Genomic DNA, 19,989 nt, shown 5'->3' with positions numbered 1-19,989 from the left:
TCTCCTCCCCGCACCCTTGGGCCCACGGCATCCCACAGGCTCCTCAAGCTCTGCCTGGCAGGACTGGGATCACCTCACTCTGCCACAGGCCTGAGCGCTGGCTGCCCTTCCACCCTCCAAAGGCTCCTCTCTCCACGGCTCATTAGCAAATGACCCACCTTATTTCAGTTCAGTCGCTCTGAACTGTCCAACATGTCCATGTCTGAACAGTTGTGTCCGACTCTTTGCGACCCCGTGGATTGCATGCCAGTCTTCCCTGTCCAGCATCAACTCCCAGAGTTTATTCAGACGCATGTCCATTAAGTCAGTTATGCCATCCAACCGTCTCATCCCCTGTCATCCCCTTCTCCTCCCACCTGCAATATTTCCCAGCATCAGGGACTTTTCCAATGAGTCAGTTCTTCGCATCACATGGCCAAAATATTGGAGTTTCAGCTTCAGCATCAGTCCTTCCAATGAATACCCAGGACTGATTTCCTTTAAGATGGACTGGTTGGATCCCCTTACAGTCCAAGGGACTCCAGAGTCTTCTCCAACACCACAGTTGAAAAGCATCAATTCTTCAGTGCTCAGCTTTCTTTATGGTGCAACTCTCACATCCATACATGACTACTGGAAAAACCATAGCTTTGACTAGATGGACCTTTGTTTGGCAAAGTAATGTCTCTGCTATCTAGGTTGGTCATAGCTTTTCTTCCAAATGAAAAGACTCTCCTTGGAAGAAAAGCTGTGACCCACCTCTTTCCCTCCCTAAATTTGCCCTCCACCCAATAACCACTGAAAGCATCACTTCATCATCTGCCACCACACATTCCACATCTGTCCCCTGTACTCCTCCCCCCACACACCTCCCTACACCCCCCAGCAGGGGCTGGCGGGCAGCCCTGGAAACTGCAGTGCGGTCCATCCCTGCTATGAGGGGCTGCACCAGCAGAGGGCGCCCTGCACTCAGCACTAAAGTCTGTTTTATCCGGAGCCCAGCACTGGGGGAAGCCACAGGGCCCGGCCTGGCCAGAAAGACAGCCTTGAAGAATCAGAGGGAGAAACTGGAGGCAGCAGAAGGCAGGCTGCAGGCCCCAGGGGCACGGGCATACCTGCGCACGCCTGAACAGGCCTGGCTACAAGCACAGACACCCACGAGACCAGCCCATTTTGCAAAACATGTTTAATCAGAATAAATAAGGGTGCCGGGCAGGGTTCACAGGGGATGCTCCAGCCTCAGGCGGGCTGCAGAGTCCTGCCCCTGACCCCCATCCCCAATCGTGTCCCAGCAGGGTCGTTTCCAGGCGGCATCTGCCTGCAGGGCCGCAGGAACCAGGCTGCCAGCCCCGCGCTGTCCTACTGGGCATCCCAGTCTTCTGTGAACAGGGAGGGTGTCATGGCCTCCTCGGTTCTACCAGCCCTGCCAGAAAGGGAAGTCAGCGAGGGGCCCCTGGCCTTGGGCAATGCGCGCCAGTCACCCCCTCCCAGGCCACAGGACGCCCAGCAGCTTCCTCGGGAGCTTGGAGAGAAGGGGAAGGAGCGGGACGAGGCCAGGATTCACCACGGATGCCTGGCTGGGGGCACACACACGTGCTCCGTCGCTAACTCTTTGCGACCCCAGGGACTGCAGCCCGCCAGGCTCCTCTGTCCATGGGATTCTCCAGCCAAAGACACTGGAGTGGGCTGCCATGCCCTCCTCCTGGCTGGGGTGTGGGGAGGATATCTTATTAGATGGCTCATTCTGGGGTGGGGGGGACTCCTGCTGCCCGGGGTGGGGAGGGGGAGCCCCAAGGGCTTCCATCTGCAGACCTCAGCCAGCCCCCCCTGAGGAAGGGGGTGTGTGCATCCCCGAGTGTGTCTGTCTGTCCAGGCATCAGGAAGATGTCTGAGTGCGTCTCCCCATCCCCGGGCTTAAGCACAGGTAACAAGTGCAGGGTGAGATGTGCAGCCATGGGAGAGGCTCTGCCCCCCTGACGCAGCAGCATCTGGGGGGCAGGATGTTCATCCAAAGGGGTGAAGGGTGGCCCTGAGGAGCTAGACCAACCCCCTGACTCATCAAGACAGGGGAGGCAGAGAGGAGGAGGAAAAGGGCGTGAGAGACCCCAGCTCAACCCTGCCCCCTGCACACAGCTCACTTCTCTTTTCCTTTCGCACCAAACTGAAGTTTTCCTCCTGTCCCAAATGCCCCACACGTCTGAGGAGAAAAGGTGGGGGAAGGGGCAGGGGAGTCCCAAGAAGTTAAGGGCCACCCGGGGAGGCCAGCAGCCACTCCCCGCCCCTGACCCCTGGGGGGAAGGGGCCTCTCTGTCTAGTCCCTGCTCCCCCACTCTGCACACACCCCTCCCAGGCCCCTCACCTGCTCCTCTCCTTCTTCTCGTAGACACGCTGAAGCTTGTTGATCAAGAAGATTTTGTCCTCCCCCTCCTAGAAATGCCAGAACACAGCGGTTGTCCAGTGCATGTCCGTCCAGAAGTGGCCTGCTCCAGTTTGCACTCGGGAGGGACTCAAAGATTTGACACCATGAGCACGGAAAGTTTAAAGAAAGGAGACAGAGGTACCAAGCAAGAACGAGGGAAAACCAAGAGCCCTACAGTGGGCACAAATATAGACCTAAGCTTCCTAGCGGCCAAGGTGAAAAGGGAAATGTGCTGAGTCACACAGTGAGGGCTGCCAACTCAGCCTGACTCAATGTATAGCGGGTCCTGCTACTCAGTAAGTCTGCCCCGGGGAAATTACCTCCTCTCTGACCTCGGTCACTGTGTGCCTCTGTCATGGGGTTTGTATGGGTTTTCTATCGTTGCCAAACTGGTTACAGAAACTTAGTGGCTTAAAGCAACACAAGTTCAACGCCTTTCACTTCTAGAGATCATAAGTCTACACTAGGGCTTCCTTGGTGGCTCAGTGGTAAAGAATATGCCTGCCAATGCAGGAGACACGAGTTCAATCCCTGGTCAGGGAAGACCTCACATGTCACAGAGCATCTAAGCCAAAGCACCACAACTATTGAGCCTGCACTCCAGAGCCCAAGAACCGCAACTTCTGAATCCATGCGCCACAACTACTGAAGCCCGAGCACCCTAAAGCCCATGCTCCACAAGAGAAGCCACCGCGATGAGACGCCCGCACGCTGCAACCAAAGAAAAGCCCAGGCAGCGACGAAGACCCAGCACAGCCAGAAATAAAGAAACAAAAGTTTTTTAAAAGTCCACAGTGGTCTCGCTGGGCTAAAATCAAGGAGTGAGGAGGGCTGGTTCCTTCTGGAGCCTCCGGAGAGAATCTGTCCTCTCCTTCTTCAGCTTCTGAGTCTGCCCACATCCCTGGGCTCACAGCCTTCTTCCATGGGCGGAGCCAGCAGCGTCCAGTCAAGTCCTCACACCCTCTTCTCTGACACTGACTCTCCCACTTCCTTTTCTAAGGGCTTTATCATGACATCATGCCCACTCGAATGATCCGGGACAACCTTCCCCACCTCCAGATCAGCTGATTAGCAACTGTAATTCCATCTGCAATCCTGATCCCACCCCCAACTCCAATGCCAGGTGACGTGGCTTATTCACAGCTTCTGGGATCAGGACAAGGACATCTTTGGGGCAGGGATCAGCCAATCCTTTGGCCACCTGATGCGAAGAGCCAACTCATTGGAAAAGACCCTGATGATGGGAAAGATTGAGGGCAGGAGGAGAAGGGGGTGACAGAGGATGAGATGGTTGGATGGCATCACTGACTCAACAGACATGAGTTTAACCAAACTCTGGGAGATGGTGAAGGACAGGGAAGCTTTGCATGCTGCAGTCCATGGGGTCGCAAAGAATTGGACGTGACCTAGCGACTGAACAACAACAAATCGGCCAACCCACGGCTCTTTTGACAAATGACTGTGAAAAGTGCAAAAAGTTAAACACCCGGCAGACTTCCCGGCCCATCAAACTTTGGGGTCAGACTGGGTTTCTTGTAGGGAGCTTTCACAAAGAGAAAACAGCAATTATAAATGCGTCCTGGGCGCCGGGGACCCTGGCTCACCCAGGAAGACACTGAGACAGACACACCTCCAAGGTGGGCCCTCCCTGTTTTCTCTCCATCAAGTTGGTGGGAACAGAGGGCTGTGTGCCTGAGTAAGCCCCCCTGCTCCGGCCAGGAAAAGATGCTCTGAGTGTCTGCTGCTCAGACCAGCAGCCCCAGACTCAGAATCGGGCCCAGGCTCAGCCTTGGCGGGAGATGCTGCCTACCACGAAGGCCACCTGGGGAACTGTCCTTCAGCTCTTAGAGGAACAGCAGGCAGAACGAGATGAACCAGGGGTTCCCCTCTCAACGCCCCTGTGCATCGAGCCAGCCCCACCCCCACCCTGGCCCCGTCAGGCACCTCAGGTCCCGAAGATCTACACAGCAGGGCACGAGCCAGTTGGGAAAAACCCATTTCCAACAGCTGGGGCCAGGCGAAATGCCCAGCCAAAATGGGCATTTGCCCTCAGCCAAAATGCCCAGCCTGAGCCCTGCCTGTTGTTCGTGGAAGCATTGCATTGCTTACAACCCAACAGAAGTGGGAGCGGACCCCAGGGGATCCTCCCGCTTGGAAAGACCTGACCCTGAGCCCCTGCAGCAACCAGCCAGCAGCAGGGTCACACGAGCGGCAGCCCAGCCCCGTCCCGCCTTGGCGGACCCCCGGCAGCGGACCCTCAGGTCATTTCTAACGCAGGGTGGCGGGGAGCCACCAGCCCTGATGTGACTGCCGGGGACACAGGCAGCAGCTGGCCCCAAGGTAGGCTCAAGCATTGAGTACACAAGAGAGAAACTGGAAAGGAAAGGGAGGAAAGGAAAAAAAACAGCAGTGGGGAGAGTGATTTCGGGGCCCTGGGGACGAGGTCAGAGGCCACTGAGTGTTCAGCGAGACCTGCTATCACTGACACGTGCTCCTGAGCAGCCAGCCCAGACCTGGGCAGGGTAAGGACCAGGCGAAAGGCCCCAGCCGTCCAGGGAAACGCCAGCCGGAGTGACCCTGAGTGTTGGGGCAGTGACTTGCCCCAAAGGTGATGGGTGGTCCAGTAACTGAGCAGGGAGGAGGGAGGGCGCAGGCGGCAGGGCTGCGCCACCTCTTGGGGACTGGGGTTGGCGGGGGTCATCGGAGAAGCATCTCTGGAGCACTCATCCCAGCGGCGTCTTTGCAGATGGGCAGCCTGGCCGCCTCCCGTCTACAACTCTGATGAATACGAACTATGCATCTCAACTGATATAACTCGGTTAGCAAGGAACCCCTTTCCACAGCCCAGATCCAGGGAGGTGGGAAGCCTGGAAGGGCCCCGGGTGGGGGGCTCAGGGGCCACTCACGTTGCTGATTTGCTCCTTGAGGAGGCAGATGACCTTCCGCTGGCCCTTCACCACCTGGATGTTGAGGTAGATCACAGCCCTGCGGGAGACGGGCGGTCAGGCTGGGCCCCTCGCAGGAGCCCGGGGGAGGGAGAAGCCAGGGACCCCGGCCCGGGCCGGTGCCTCACTCACAGCAGCAGGGCCGACACCAGGTAGATGGGGAAGGTATCTTCCACCAGGTAGCGGTGGACCCAGGGCAGCCAGGAGACACGGGGGCCCGCCTTCTCCAGGCGGCGCACCCACACCTTCCCCGCCTCATACATGGTGTCCAGGGTCCGGAAGGGGCCGCAGATGCTCGAGGGCTTCACCCTGGGGGCGGAGAGTGGGCGGCATGACCCCTGAGCCTGGGCAAAGGGCCCCTCCGCACCACCCGAATGCAGCCCCGCAGGGGGGCCCGCCCCACGCCCCACGCCCCCCACCCCGGAGGCCGGGTGCCCACTCACTGCCAGATGGCGTAGCAGAGGAAAACCGCAGCGCCCAGGAAGGAGGGAAAGCAGAGCAGGGAGACGAAGACAGTGCTCATATGGGACGCCTTCCAGGGCCTGCGGGGTGCCTGGCAGTTGGCCATCAGGCTGGCCTGTGGACAAAGGCTGTGTTCGGCCCCCACCACCCCGCCGGCCACCACCCACACTCCCAGGCCTGGTGGGGCCTCCCAGACCGAACAGGGCCGAGGCCGGCCGTGGGCTAAGAGGGTGCTGCGCTTCCATGGGACCCTGAGCTAAGGCCTCAGGACAGTCTGATAGAGAGGCAGATGCGTGGAATCTAAGCCCGCAGGCTGGGGAGGGCCAGCGGGGCCACTTCCCCGTCTGCAGAGGGGAGACCAAGGGACATGGGGGGATGCTTGGCCAGCTCACTTGTAAGCAGGAGGGATGATACTAACAGCTACCTCCGTTGACTAGAGGTCTCCCGTGGGCCAGACACCCTGCCCTGTGATTTATAAACATCATCTCCAGCAGTGCCCCTAGGGCACCATCCATGGGGTTTTTCCATTGTTTTATTGTCTAGTCACTAAAGCATGTCAGACTCTTTGTGACCCCACTGACTGTAGACTGCCTCTGTCCAGCCTGCCTCTCTCCTCTGTCCATGGGATCTCCCAGGTAAGGATACTGGAGTGGGTTCCCGTTTCCTTCTCCAGGGGATCTTCCCAACCCAGGAATCGAACCCACATCTCCCGCTCAGCAGGTGGATTCTTTACCACGGAGTCACCTGGGAAGCCAGTATCTACTGTGAACAGATAAGGAAACATGGGGAGCAGAGGAAAGGAGGAGCTGGTTCTGAGCACCTCTGAGACCCCTGGCTCAAAGCCCTGACCTGTACACACAGGCATGTGGCGATGACCACAGACCCTAATGGGATGCTGCCCAGCCTGCCAAAGGCGGAGATGCAGGGCTGGGAATCAGCTGGGGCCTGTGCGACTGACCCCAGAGGGTGGCCCTGGGCTGCCAGCTGCCTACCACTCAAGCGGGAGGGTTCTGATGTCCCAGGGCTCCGTGCCTGCCAGCCCAGCGGCCACCCTGGCTGCACACGCCTCCCCAGGCCCACTGCCCCCCGCCCCCCACCCCCCGGGACCCAGCAGCACTTTTACCTTCTTGATGTAGAAAAGGAGCAGCAGTTTGATGATCTGCATGGCGGGCAGGAGCGGGGAGAAGAGGACCCCCAGCCTGAGGAGGGCGTGGAGGGGAGGGGGCTGCAGTCCAGGGGCTGGGGTCCTGACCCCCACGCTGCGCCCTAGGCCCAGAACTACCCCCCCGGGCCTGGCTCGGGGTCAGACTTCGAGGAAAGCCCAGCAAGTGGAGCAGAGCCTGGGTCCACTGGGGCCAAGGGGTCAGGTCACTCCAGAATCCCAGGACTGGGCCTTGCCGGGCCCCGAGGGGGAACGGGTCAGCCTCCCTGGGGGCTGGGCAGTGGGATACAGGAGGGAAATGCTCACCAGGTCAGGGTCTGCCCGTAAATCAGCTCCAGAACGTTTCCTGCAATGTCGAACTCAGGCTTCCCCTTCCTCTTAAGCCGCTTCTCGGAGAAAAGCCTGGAGTAGAAGAGCCCCGGAGTCACACAGGAGGACCAATCCCCAAGACCAGCCCGAGGGACCCTGGGACCCACCCAGACCTGCACGGCAAACTGAGCCAGCCCACCCCTCCCAGTGCCCAGCGACGTCAAGGGGAGATGGAGGACTGGGGTCCCACACAGAGGGGTCTGTTCTGTAGCTGACTTAGTTTCTGTCCGTTTTCTAAGCACTGGGTGCGATACACCCCAGTGCAAACATACACATTGGCATCAAAGGTGTTACTGCTTTTTAAAAATCTTATTCCCTGGTCGGCTCAAATGGTAAAGAATTTGCCTGCAATGCAGGAGACCTGGGTTCAATCCCTAGGTCAAGAAGTTCCCCTGGAGAAGGGAATAGCAACCCACTTCAGTATTCTTGCCTGGAAAATTCCATGGACAGAGAAGCCTGGCAGGTTGCAGTCCATGGTGTCGCAAAGAGTCGGACACGACTGAGCAACTTTCACTCCCTCCCTGGTGAAAGTGAAGTGAAAGTCGCTCAGTCGTGTCTGACTCTTTGCGACCCTATGGACTATACAGTCCGTGGAATTCTCCAGGCCAGAATACTGGAATGGGTAGCCTTTCCCTTCTCCAGGGGAGCTTCCCAACCCAGAGATCAAACCCAGGTCTCCCGCATTGCAAGTAGATTCTTTACCAGCTGAGCCACAAAGGGAAGCCCAAGAATACTGGAGTGGGTAGCCTTTCCCTTCTCCAGCGGATCTTCCCGACTCAGGAATTAAACTGGGGTCTCCTGAATTGCAGGAGGATTCTTTCCCAGCTGAGTTATCAGAGATGGTATCCCTCTTGGTGGCTCAGTGGTAAAGAATCCACCTGCCAATGAAGGAAACACGGGTTCGATTCCTGGTCCCGGAAGATCCCACATGCCATGAGGCAACTAAACCTGTGCGCCACAACTACTGAGCCTGTGCCCTAGGGCCCAGGAGCCACGACTACTGAACCCACATGCCACAATCACTGAAGCCCCACGCCCCAGAGCCCGTGTTCCACAGCAAAAGAAGCTGCCACAGCAAGGAGACTGCACCCAGCAACGAAGACCCAGCACGGCCAAGAAAAAAAAAAATTTTTTTAATATTATCATTATTATTATTATTATTATTATTATTATTATTGAGGCCTCCCTGGTGGTCCAGTAGTTAAGACCCCACGCTTCCACTGCAGGGGGCAGGGGTTCAATCCCTAGTTGGGGAAGTTGTGCATGCCATGAGGTGCGGCCAAAAATAAAAATAAATCTTGCAAAAACTTTAAGTAAAAATCTTACTATTTTTAAATTCCAATGTTCTCAAAGAAAACAAAAAAAAGGAGGAAATGACACCTGCCATGCTAGCACCCGCAGCCAGGACAGCTGAACACATTCTTCCACTTTCTGTGCTTCCTCCCGACCCTTTTTTCCCTTGACGGATTAGACCACATACATCATTTTGAAACCTGTTTTCCTTTCCGATCTAAAAATACGCTACATCCTGTTTACTAAGGGTTTTTCTCAGTTTAACAATATTTTACAGAAGAGCTGTCATGGGTGGAAATGTATGGTCCCAAGCTGGGGACAGGTCCTGATTTTCAGAGGCCTGAGGACTGCCCCGGTGACCCCCACCTCCACCACGCATGCAGTGGAGGATGCTAGGAGTCCTTCTGCAAGGGGCGCCCAGGTGCGGGGACCCAGCCCGCAGGCCTCACCTCCACACCAGCTCCCCCAGAAGCGTGTCCAGCAGCGTGAAGATGAAGTCCATCACCATGAGCCGGTACAATTCCTGGCCCACGAAGTTCTCCCAGCACTGAAACAGAGGCAGCCTCAGCCCCCAGCCTCCCCTGCCACCCCAGGACGCTTGCAGACAGAGCCAGGGAAGGTCAGGTGAGGACTGGCTGCTGTGAGGGGCCTGGGGAGCCCCAGGCCCCCACCAGCACTGCCCGGCCCGCCCTCACCTGGTCCTTCAGGGTGCCCACCCTGCGGCCTAGCCAGTGGTAGCAAAGAATCCCCAGGGTGACCATCTTGAGGATGAGGTTCCTGCAGAAAAGGATGGGCACGTGGGCTGAGGGCAGGGTGTCTGGGAGACAGGGGTCTCGCCCCAGAAAGCCCGCACCTGGCCCGCCTGGCCGCGCACCTGCAGATGGCCACGTACACCTCCAGCACCGGGGAGTCATGCCGCTCCAGGGTGGCCAGGATGCGGAACAGGTACGGGGCCCCCAGGTTGAGGAGGCAAACCACCAGAGGCAGCAGCAGCAGGACCGCCTCCCGCTCGGCGGACACTGGGCTCTGCTGGAGCAGGCGGAGGGGCCCCAAGGACAGGGTTAGGTCCACTGCCGGGCCCGAGGGTTGGGGGGGAAGGGGCCGCAGGAAGGGGCCCCAGGGGGTCGGAGCAGGTGGAGCGGGCAGGCACACCTCCCCCACCCAGCCCCGTGTTCAAACCGCACAGGAAGGGGGGCGGGAGGCGGAGAAGCGAGGATGGGACACAGGTGTCGGAAAAAAAAAGTGAAAAGAGAAGCCAGAAGACAAGAAAACAAAAGGACGTTATAATAGCGTCAGACAGAACAAGAATGAAAACAAGGCCCGGGAGGAAAGTGGCCTCCCCGGGGCAGAGGGTGTGGGAGGAAAGGGGTCCCGTCTAGTAAAGCGGGAGGCCTGGGCCTCCTCGGGGGCGGCCCATGGCCTCTCCGCACCTCGATCATGAGCTCTGAGAAGGTGTAGACGGCCAGGGTGCAGCCCAGCGTGGTGCCCAGGCATAGCAGCCACACGAACCCCAGCACGGCCGCCCGCCGCAGCCGCCCGCACGCGCTCTGGGGGCGCTGGCGCAACTGCCCTTCAGCCAGCAGCTCCTGCAGGCGACAGCAAGCCTGTCACCCAGGGCGCAGACACGCAGGGGCCCGCAGACGCACGCGCCACACCCCAGGGGGGCTCGGAGCGGTGGGGGGCAGGGCTCACCTCCCGCCCGCCCCAGGTACCACAGCCTGAGGCTCCCCGTCTGAGGCCCCGTCTCCGGGGACGTGGCCTGCCCTGCACCTGCCTCCTGAGCCCTGCTGCCTGCAGCTGTTCCCTCGCCGACTAGGAGCCACGGGACGCTCCCCGAGGGCCCGACAGCTGGGTCAAAACTGTGAGCGCCCCTGACTCGGATCCCGCAGCAGGGAACCCCCGACAGGCAGAGAGCCTTCCAGGAGGCCCAGCTCAGCCACCCTCTGGCCGGAGGACCACGGGCAAGGGACTGAGACCTCACTGTTCTCACTGATACCCCAGGGCTACCGTGGGGGCTGGGAGTGCAGCTGGCACCGTGGAGGCCTCTTCCTGCCAGGGCCGGAGGACACGGGGCCCTCGAGAAGAGGAAGTCCTTCTCGAAGGCCCACTTCAGGGCCCCCGCTGGTATTCCCCTGGACACGGGGGTGGCAGACCACGGCCCCAGGGGACCGTGAGCCCCCAGCTCACCTTCAGCTGGGTTCGGATGTTGTCGTGCTGGAGGCGGGTGGCCCATCGCTGGGTCACTTTGTAGTCCCAGGAACAGAAAACGGTGATGGCGTGGACCCCCGAGGCGCTGCCCACCCGGTAGCTCTCCCCGAAAGAGCGGGACATGCTGGGAGAAGCAGAGCCAGGTAGGAGGTGAGATGGGGCAAAAGGCGAAGAGACCGGGGAGAAACAGATCTGACAAAGTGCACGGGCCTCTCAGAGGGGGCCCGCCCACCCCCCTGCCAGCACTGATGGGCCTCCGGCCACTCTCCCTCTCCCACCTCTAGCCCGGAGCTCTCAGCCTCCTGGGGTGGACCACTGGCCACCGTAGGTCAGCCCTGTCCAGCAGGATGCCCAGCAGCCACAAAGGGCTAGAAATGGGGTCAGCTCCACTCCCCACCACCATGGCTGGGTGCCTCCCACCCGGACGTGGCTATAAAGGCTATAGGACCTTTGCGCTGCCTCTCCCGATAACCAGAACACCTTCCTCTGTCTTTCCCTAGCCGCCCTTATTTAACCTCCCTCTGTGAGACAAGGGCGCCCCCGGGAAGCCGGTCTAACTCCCTCTCCCACGCTCCGTAACAGCTGAGCAACGTAACAGGTTCCAGCCTCTTCACTGGCCTGTCTTCTCCTGTACACAGCAAGCATCTCAAGGAAATGCACCAAGCTCATTTATCTTCCTGCGCTGAGCAGAGTGCAGCATGTGTGTGTGGAGTGGATGGGTGTGTGGATGAGAGTGTGGATGGAAGGAAGGATCTATGGAGGCATGGTTGATAGATAGATGGATGGATAGAGTGATGATGGATGGATTGTTGTTCAGTCACTCAGCTATGTCCGATTTTGTGATCCCATGGTGGACTGCAACAAGCCAGGCTTCCCAGTCCTTCACTACCTCCTAGAGCTTGTTCAAACTCATGTCCCTTGAGTCGATGATACCATCCAACCATCTCATCCTCTGTCGCCCCCTTCTCCTTTTGCCTTCAATCTATGGATGGATGGATGGATGGGAAAATGGATGGGTGGGTAGCTAGATGGATGACTGTACGGGTAGCTAGATGGATGAAGAGATGATGAATGGATGGATAGCCAGATGGATTAATGGATGGACAGACTAATGGATGAATGAATGGATGGGGTGATGCTGGATGGACAGGTAGACAGATGGATGAAAGATGGACAGACGGATGCATGGGTGGGTCAATGATGCTCAGAGCCAGGGTCACACAGCAGAGAGCTATTACCTGTACACCAGAGTGATGCAGGTGATAAAGAAAGCCGCCCCCAGGGTGAAGAGGTAGGCCAGAGGCATGTTGTAGGGCAGGCTGCCCGCCTCGGGAGGGCACTCGCTGCCATTCAGTGGGGAGGCACACGGCTGGTTCAACGTGGCGTTACTGTAGTAGCCATAGTACATGACGCTGTGGGTGAAGTGGCCCTGCAGAGAAAGCGCCCGGCAGGGTCAGGGACTCTCCCCTCCTGGCAGCTGACCCACCCTCAGGCTTGCAGGGCACGCAGCGGGCAGGGCGAGGAGAAAGGCAGAAGGGGAAGGGCCAGAGAGCAGGGGGGTGAGGGGAACACAGAGGTGAACGGAGGACCGCGGCCACCCTGGGGCTTCCAGGGCCCCAAGGAAGGCGAGGGGGGCCAGAGTCACAGCAGAGGATGGGGTGGGGGGGTAACGAGAGGGTGCCCCTGCTCGCTGCCGTCCGCCACCAAGCCTCACCCCACCGGTGAGGAGCTCCAGGCCCGTGAAGGCGGGCACAGGGCCCCCGGGCGCGGGCGGGAAGGCGGCCTGCACGCCCACGATGAAGGCCAGCAGCGGCAGCAGCAGAAGGGCGTTGAAGGCCAGCAGGGTCTTGAGGAAGAGGAAGTAAGAGAGGACGCTGGAGCCGAACCGGCCCCCGATCCGCTTCAGCGCGTAGCGCCAGGGCGTCAGGGCCTGCAGTCCCGAGAGCAGCGCCAGCCCCAGGTTGTGCGAGGCCTGCGGGGACAGCGGCAGGACGGCTCTCAGGAGGGGCCGGGACAGGCGGGGAGCCTGCCCCCAGCAAGACCCCAGTCCAGGGCCTGGAGCGCAGGGGCGCTGTGAGGGGAGGAGGGGGTCAATCCCGGCCCGGAGCCAGGTTGGAGGTGAGATGACCCCACGGGCATCACTCGGAGGGAGAAAGGGGCCCCCCATCACCCCCACCCCACCCCAAGCCCCCTCCCTCCCTTCCTCCCAGGGGCCCAGATGCTCCTACCAGGACACAGCTGTCGCGGAGCTGGTCGCAGCAGGAAAGGAGCCCATGGCGCCGCTCGGCACCCCGCTTGCCCTTCAGGGGCCGGCTCTCCTCCCTGGGGGCAGAGGCAGCATCCAGGGTCAGTCCAGTCCCTCCCCACCGGGGACCTCCGTCCACTGCAGGCTCAGGAGCCGGCTCACCTCCCACCCCGCCCAGCCAAGGAGGGGCGTCTGGGGGCCGCCGAGGCAGAGGGGCACTGACCGCAGGCAGCGTTTCTCGGCCAGGCTCAGGGGCATCCCCCGGAGCATGTGGTCCCGCTGGGCCGCCGTCAGGCCCTGGAGCTCCTTCACCAGGAGGCCCCGCTTCTCTGCAGGGGGAAGGGGGCAAGCTGAGGTTCCCGCAGCACCCTGCCCTCCCTCAGGCCGTAAGGCTGTCCCCTGCCACCCAGGCCTCTGCCGCTCTGGCCAGGCCCAGATGCTCCCTCACTGCCCGCCTGGCCCACATGCCCGCTGACCCTCTCTCACCTCCACCCCCGGGAGCCCAGGACACAATCAAGTTCATAGCATCTTCCGAGGCCCAGCCCAGTGCCCTGTCCTCCTTGACCCAAACTCCCCTCCTGGGGCCCCTCAAGCATCTTGCTCTGATCCCCCCACGCACCGGAGCCCCGTATGCTCCCCCAACTCAGCAGCAATGGGGTCCCAGCACCCCCATCCCCCCACCACTTCCCACTGTGCTAAGCCCCACTGGGGTCAGTAGGGGAAGGCGGGGTCTGGAGATCTGCCCACCACTCGTCCTCTCTCCTTTCATCCTCACACCCACCCTGGAAAAGGGGTGCTATTTTAACTTCACTTTCCAGATAAGAAATGACCAGAAAGCAGACACCTGGCCTGGTTCGCACAATAAAACTGGAATGTTCACCCTGACCCCAGAGCTCACATCACCCTGCACTGCTCCGTCACCCACCAGCTAGGGACCTTGGGTAAACAGGGAGGGGAAACACAGGAGGGCCCCAGGAAGTGCCCAAGGCCCTGGGCGCTGCTGCCAGAGATCACTTGGTTGAAGACTGACCTGTGCACTGGGCCCTGCTCCTTCCTACAGCTATTCTCTCTTGTTCCCCAATTCCTCCACACCAGCCTCCTAGATGCTCAGGGAAGCCAGGAGGCTCCCACCCCAGGGCCTTTGCACATGCCCCCATCAGCTCTAGTGTCACTTCCTCCAGGAAGCCTCCCTGGATTCCTCTAGGCTAGATGGGTTCTGCAACGCTCTCCTGCCGTGCACCTTTCCTCAGCTGCCCTTATCTGAGCTTTGCTGTTGTTCAGTCGCTGGGTGATGTCCAACTCTTTGTGACCCCGTGGACTGCAGCACACCAGGCCTCCCTGTCTCTCACCATCTCCCAAAGTATGCCCATGTTCATGTCCATCGCATCGGCTACACCATCCAGCCATCTCATCTCATCTCAATCTGAGCTTTAACCATCGCTAATCCGTTTATTTGGTGCCTGTTTCACCAGACGTTAAACTGCAAGAGAACTGAATGGGTGTGCTCACCACCATTACATCCCAAAGCCAATAGCAGCGTCTGTGACACCACAATGCTCGACAGACATTGGAGAGCCCCTGGCTGCAGAGTCAAACACTGCATCCGGAGAGGCCGGCGCTTCTCTGTCCCAGCGGCCGGGACACCAAGACCCTCTTACCCTCCTGCCAAGGGACCTCACTCCAGGGGACCCTCAGACAGCCCACTGCACCCCAGACCCCCACCCCACCAGCAGATGTCCTCCCCAGCGAGGCCCCGCCCCCCTCACTCACCCTCCTCCTCCAGAACCGCAGAGTCCAGCTCCAGGTCATACAGGCGGAGGCTGGGCCGGGCTGAGCGGCCCATGTCCCTGAGCTGCGGCCGGCCGGCCCTGCGACGCAGCTTCACCGTGCGGCTGTAGTACTGGGAGATGATGGCGCCGCGGCTCCGGCCTGCGGAGGCCGCCGGTCAACGGAGGGATACGCTCCGCTCACGTGGAGGCAGGGACCACCCCCCGCACACACACTGCTTCCCAGGACCCAGGAAAGTCCCTTCACAAGAGACCTCAAGCTCCACCGGTTCCCAAGAGCCTATTTTTATCCCCATGATGACTCTGGAGTCATTTTTTTAGAACCCGGCGAGGCTGCCTGGGGCCGGACTGGGCCTCCAGGCAGCAGACAGGGTGCAGTGGGAGCTGAAGCGGCCCAGCTCTGGGATCTGTAGATCTTTAGCCTGAAACCCCAGCCCGGCCCAGGGTCCGAAGGGAGAGGGTCTAGCTCACCGATGGTGCGACTGGGCATGCTGGCCAAGATGCGGAGCGTGGCCATGCTGTAGACGGGGGCACCCTCAGGCCCCGGCAGGGTCTCGTGGTCGCTGCCTGTCCAGCAAAGTTAAGACTTGTCCAGAGGTTCTACAGATCCTGCTGGCCGGAGATCTCCCCCGCCCAGCCCCCTCCCCAGGCTGCTAGGAGGGACTTCCTGACAGGGTGAGAGGCTCAGAGCCCTGGCCAGGTGGGCTCACCTGAGACCCCCAGGGCGCCAGTCTCCGGCTGCCTCTGCTGCAGCTCCAGTCCCTCCTCGGCCACCCAGCGGCTCTGCTCCTGGATGAGCTGGTGGAAGGAGTCATGCACTTCGCTCTCATCATAGGGGCTGGGCTCTTGGCTGCTGGGTCCAGAATGGGGGATGTGGCGGGGAGGTCAGGCCGCTGCTGACCCAGTCCTCGCCCCCTCCAAAGGGCTGAGGTCCAGCCCATCTCTCCCTGGGGGTGACACATCCCGGCCCCCAACCCCATCCCAGAGCACTTACCCCTCTGGGTCCTCTGGGGTCTCGAGGACATTGAGGACAAAGGCCGGTGACTGGGACATGCCTGCAGCCCACTGCCAGCCAGTCCGCAGACCTAGTGCAGTTCAGAGCCTGGACACAGCCTCCAGAACCTCCCGCTGCCCATCTGATGAGACAGGAAGCGTTACAGCAAAGTGAGCCTGGCACCCAGCCCCTACACCCGCTCCCTGGGGGCCGTGGGAGGGCCTTCTCCCGGCCTGGGCTGCCTGAGCCCCCACCCTGCCCACATCCACAGACAAACACGAAACACACGGTCCAGTGTTTGTTAGTCATTCAGTCGTGTCCCACTCTTTGTGACCCCCGTGGACCGTAGCCCACCAGGCTCCTCTGTCCATGGAATTCTCCAGGCAAGAATACTGGGGTAGGTGGCCATTTCCTTCTCCAGGGGACCTTCCCAACCCAGGGATCAAATCCAGGTCTCCCACATTGCAGGCAGATTCTCTGCCATCTGAGCGACCACACAAACCCAAAGAATGCTGGAGTGGGTTACCATACCCTCCTCCAGAGGATCTTCCCAACCCACGGAGTGAACCTGCGTCTCTCAGGTCTCCTGCATTGGCAGGTGGGTTCTTTACCACTAGCGCCACCTGAGAAGCACCAGCGAGTGACCCGAGATAAACCGCAGGCCAGAAAAGACTGACAGGGAGACTCCTCCGCCACCGGAGGGGAGGAGGGAGGTTAGGGAGGAAGGAAGGGAGGGGAGTCTGGGCAGGGCCCCACCGGTTTCCTCCGTGGCGCCATTCCTGCAAGAGGACGGGCGGGTGGGGACCTGTGGATACGGTTCTCCATCCTAAGGTTCTGACCCGGGGAGTCCCCCTCTTGGGAGGGGGGGACCTCTCTTGGGGAGAAAGGTCAGGACAGCTGGGGCCTTTCCTGTGACCCCTCAGCACTTCCTCCCACCGGAAATCTCACAGGAGCCAGCCGCCTGGGCCCACGGCCCTCACCCCTCACCAGCGCCGGACAGAAGAGCAGACAGCACGGCCTCAGCTGCACCCCACCCTGCGTCCCCCGCCACGGCGGTCACTCGGTGCCAAGCTGGGCCCGTCAAGGTCAACAGCCCTCCTGAGAGTGCCTTACATTCCATCACCTCGCGGCGGGCCTGGACAGCAGGCTGGGGAGGGGGCTGGGCCTTAAACAGGCAGCCTTTGTCCAGCCTTTGTCCGGGCTCTGCCGTCACCCAGGACAACAGAACCAGGATGGCCTTGTCCAGGCTCTCCACCCCGTGGGAGTGGGGCGGAGGGGGCAGGGGGAGCGGGCTCCCAGCCACCAGCTGACGCCTGCAGGACTCAGCCCCAGCAAGGCTGGGCCCAGCCCTGGGTCTGCCCTGTCTCCCCCTACCCAGCGCCTCTCCCTACCCTTACCTCCAGGGAACTCAGCACTTAGGAAAGCTGGCTCAGCTCAAGGGGCTTCCTCGGGCGAGGCCGGGATGTCCAGCCCACTAGGGCTGTGCCCAGACAGTGCCCCCGCTTGGGGGTGTCCAGTCTCAGAGCCCAGGCCCCACACAGTCCAAGCCCCCTCCCCTTTCCGCCCACAGGAGCACAGTGTGAAGAAACCAGCAGAGGTCAGAGGTGGACTCTTGACTCTGCCTGAAAGGAAAAGTGGCTGGAGCTGGGGCTGAGGGTGTGCCCCCACAGTCTAGAGCGGGGATTCCTTCCAGGAAAGACAGACCTTCCCATGTTCTGAGCTACAGGCCTCTCCCACACACCCCTTCTCCAGGAGGGAGGAGCAGGGCGGGTGGGAGGTGCTCAGAGGCTGCGTGGGGGCTGGGGGCTCACCTGGGCACTGGCATCTGGGCACTGCCTTGGACTTCTGCCCGGCTGGTACCCAGGGCCCTGGGACTCTTGCCCAGCTGCGGACAAGTCGGGCAGGAGTTTCCGGGGCGCACCACTGCTGAGCCCTGAGCTGGGTAGGGAGGTGCAGGGCCGGGCCCAGTTTCCAGAAACTCCACCCCAGCCGGAAGCGAGTCCTCTGGGGGCAACTACCATCAAGGCAGAGTGGCAGCCACGCCTTTGAGCCCAGCGGCTGCAGCAGCTCTGAGAGCCCCTGGACGCCTCATCTGCCAGTCTCCCACCCCCTCACTTTCGACTAGTGGTGACTAGTAGTACCTACGGGGGCCTCTACCCCTTCCCTTCCGGAGAAACAAACACTGCCGCCCTCCCCCTGAAGCACCTGCAGGGGCGGGGAGGGGCGGGGGGGAGAGGTGGGGGAGGGGCGGGGTGCAGTGGGATCAGCCGGTCCCCCAGCGGGACCCTCCAGAGGGTCAAACTCAGGGAGATCCAGAAGAACCCCGAAAGGGAACTCAGTACCCAGTGGTCCCAGAGTTCCAAAGGAACTTGGAGGGGGTGGAGCTGGTGGCCTCAGAGGAACTGGATGGGGCTGGGAGGGGGCGGAACCACCCCCAAGCCCCGGAGCTACCGCCCTGCCCGACCAGGGTCCCCCATCCTGGCCGCTTACCTGGGAGGCGCAGGAGAGCGGGGGCGGGCGGCCACTCACCTGTCCCCCGCCCCTTCCCAGCAAGGGCCGCCGGGAACTGTGTTCGGACTCCACCAACAGCGGGAGGGAACGAGACGTCAGAGGGAGCGAGTGGACGAGGACATCGGGGCGACCCGAGACCGAGGCAGGCCTGGCGGAGCCAGAGAGAGCTGCGCCGCCCCGCCCGGCCCACGTGGTGACCCGCCTCCGAAAAGTCACGTGACCTGACGGCGGGGTTGGGGGGGCGCCCCGCTTCTTCAGCCCATCGAGCCCTCTGCGAACTGTGCCCTCTCCCCGCCAGTTTCCGACCCTTATCCTCACCCACCCTGAGGTCTGAGCAGGATGAAGGCGGCCGAGTATCTAGAAGCCTTCTAGTCTCTGGTTGAAGCCAATTTCTGAGGGACTCAGTTTACCCAAGTTTCAATCGGGGACAGTAATCGCAGACCTGCCAGCTTCGGAGAGCGATGATCAAAATAACACCAGGCAGCAAAACCACAGGAATAGTGGCCGGCCCTGCCACGCCAGATTGGGTAACCCCTTCCGGCACAGCCTCCAGCAACTCCCGCAAACTGTCCGGTGGAACCTGGGGGTTATCACCGCCCCAGTCTGGGCGTGGCTTCTGCTGTTTCTCCCGCCGAGTTCCGGCACACTTCCTGTGTGCTAGGTGGGGACTGTCCCCATTACTGTTTGCCCAGTTATTCCCCCACAAGGCAGGGTGGAGGGCACCGGTGACCCTAGTTCAGAGATGAGGAAGCAGGCTGAGTGGTCAGTCAGCCTCCGGGGGGTCATCCACCACGACCTGAACCTTGTCCACCCAGGAGCTCTCTACCTAGAAAGCTGACCTCGAGAGAGTCCCGGAGGGGGGCCAGTGGAGAGTCCCTTGGGTTTGAGAAAAGGGTGGGCTCTGGATAGTGGTGGGAGCCATTCCTGGCTGGGAGAAGCCTGGGAAGGTGGACAGTGAGAGCGAGCTGGAAGGCAGAAAGGAAGGAGAAGGCCCTCCTGGAGGGGAGGACAGGTGGGCCAAGCCAGGATGTCCACACAGAGTCATTACCTCAGGCTGGGTCTTGGCACAAGCACCTCAGCATGGAGAATCAGCCCTGCCCAGTCCCTGCCTCTCCCGGCCAACGCTACTCCCGCCTCCGCCCCCCGCCCCCACGCAAGCTCCAGCTTGCTGTATTTGCAGGATCCCAGGCCCAACTTGAAAGTCACCTCCTCCATGGAGCCTTCTGGGATTGAACCCTGTTGGAGCATGTGGCACTTTCTATTGACATGTACATTTGCCAGTCCGTTCCCCTCTCTAGGGCCCCTCTCTGTGCTCACTGTGTGCCCAGCACCAGCACGCAGCCTGCGGCATAGAGGAGGGGTCTGGAAAACCAGGAAGGGGACCGGGCAGGGAGGCAGAAAAACCACTGGAGCTCATTAGAGATGACAGGGCCCTGAAGGAGGTGAAGAGGGAGAAAAAGCAAGGGCAGGATCGCGGGGCCTCCCACAGCGTCCCAGCAGACAGAAAGCGGCCAAGAGGGCTCTGAAATAAGTCGCTGGGGCGGGACGTGAGTGGAGCCGGCTCCTGAGCGCTTCCTATAGGCCAGGCGCCGGGCCGACTCGGCTCAAGTGCCAA

At 60.8% G+C, this 19,989-nt stretch overlaps 1 protein-coding gene across 12 annotated transcripts; it reads right to left on the bottom strand.

Moving 5' to 3' along the window:
• Positions 1-1,147: 1,147 nt before the first annotated feature.
• Positions 1,148-18,962, bottom strand: TMC6 (transmembrane channel like 6). 12 transcript variants are annotated; one of them, XM_061144680.1, is made up of 22 exons: positions 18,817-18,962; positions 15,864-16,005; positions 15,580-15,722; positions 15,341-15,436; positions 14,853-15,011; positions 13,306-13,411; positions 13,066-13,159; positions 12,552-12,809; positions 12,076-12,266; positions 10,817-10,961; positions 10,060-10,215; positions 9,504-9,658; positions 9,325-9,406; positions 9,079-9,176; positions 7,274-7,369; positions 6,929-7,004; positions 5,787-5,920; positions 5,476-5,652; positions 5,305-5,383; positions 2,339-2,406; positions 2,118-2,176; positions 1,148-1,402 (listed from the first exon to the last, which is right to left on the bottom strand). In XM_061144680.1, exons 2-22 carry the CDS (start codon positions 15,920-15,922, stop codon positions 1,377-1,379), a joined length of 2,457 nt encoding a protein of 818 aa, XP_061000663.1. In that variant the 5' UTR covers positions 15,923-16,005; positions 18,817-18,962; the 3' UTR covers positions 1,148-1,376. The 12 variants fall into 12 exon arrangements, with proteins under 12 accessions (XP_061000663.1, XP_061000660.1, XP_061000659.1 ...); XM_061144677.1 differs by having other exon boundaries at positions 18,697-18,961; XM_061144676.1 differs by lacking the exon at positions 18,817-18,962 and adding an exon at positions 18,354-18,683.
• Between the last annotated feature and the right edge of the window lie 1,027 nt (positions 18,963-19,989).

Source organism: Dama dama, chromosome 5, assembly GCF_033118175.1.
Source record: "Dama dama isolate Ldn47 chromosome 5, ASM3311817v1, whole genome shotgun sequence".
NCBI classification, from domain to species: Eukaryota; Metazoa; Chordata; class Mammalia; order Artiodactyla; family Cervidae; genus Dama; species Dama dama.
This window is presented reverse-complemented; position numbering and strand designations above follow the sequence as displayed.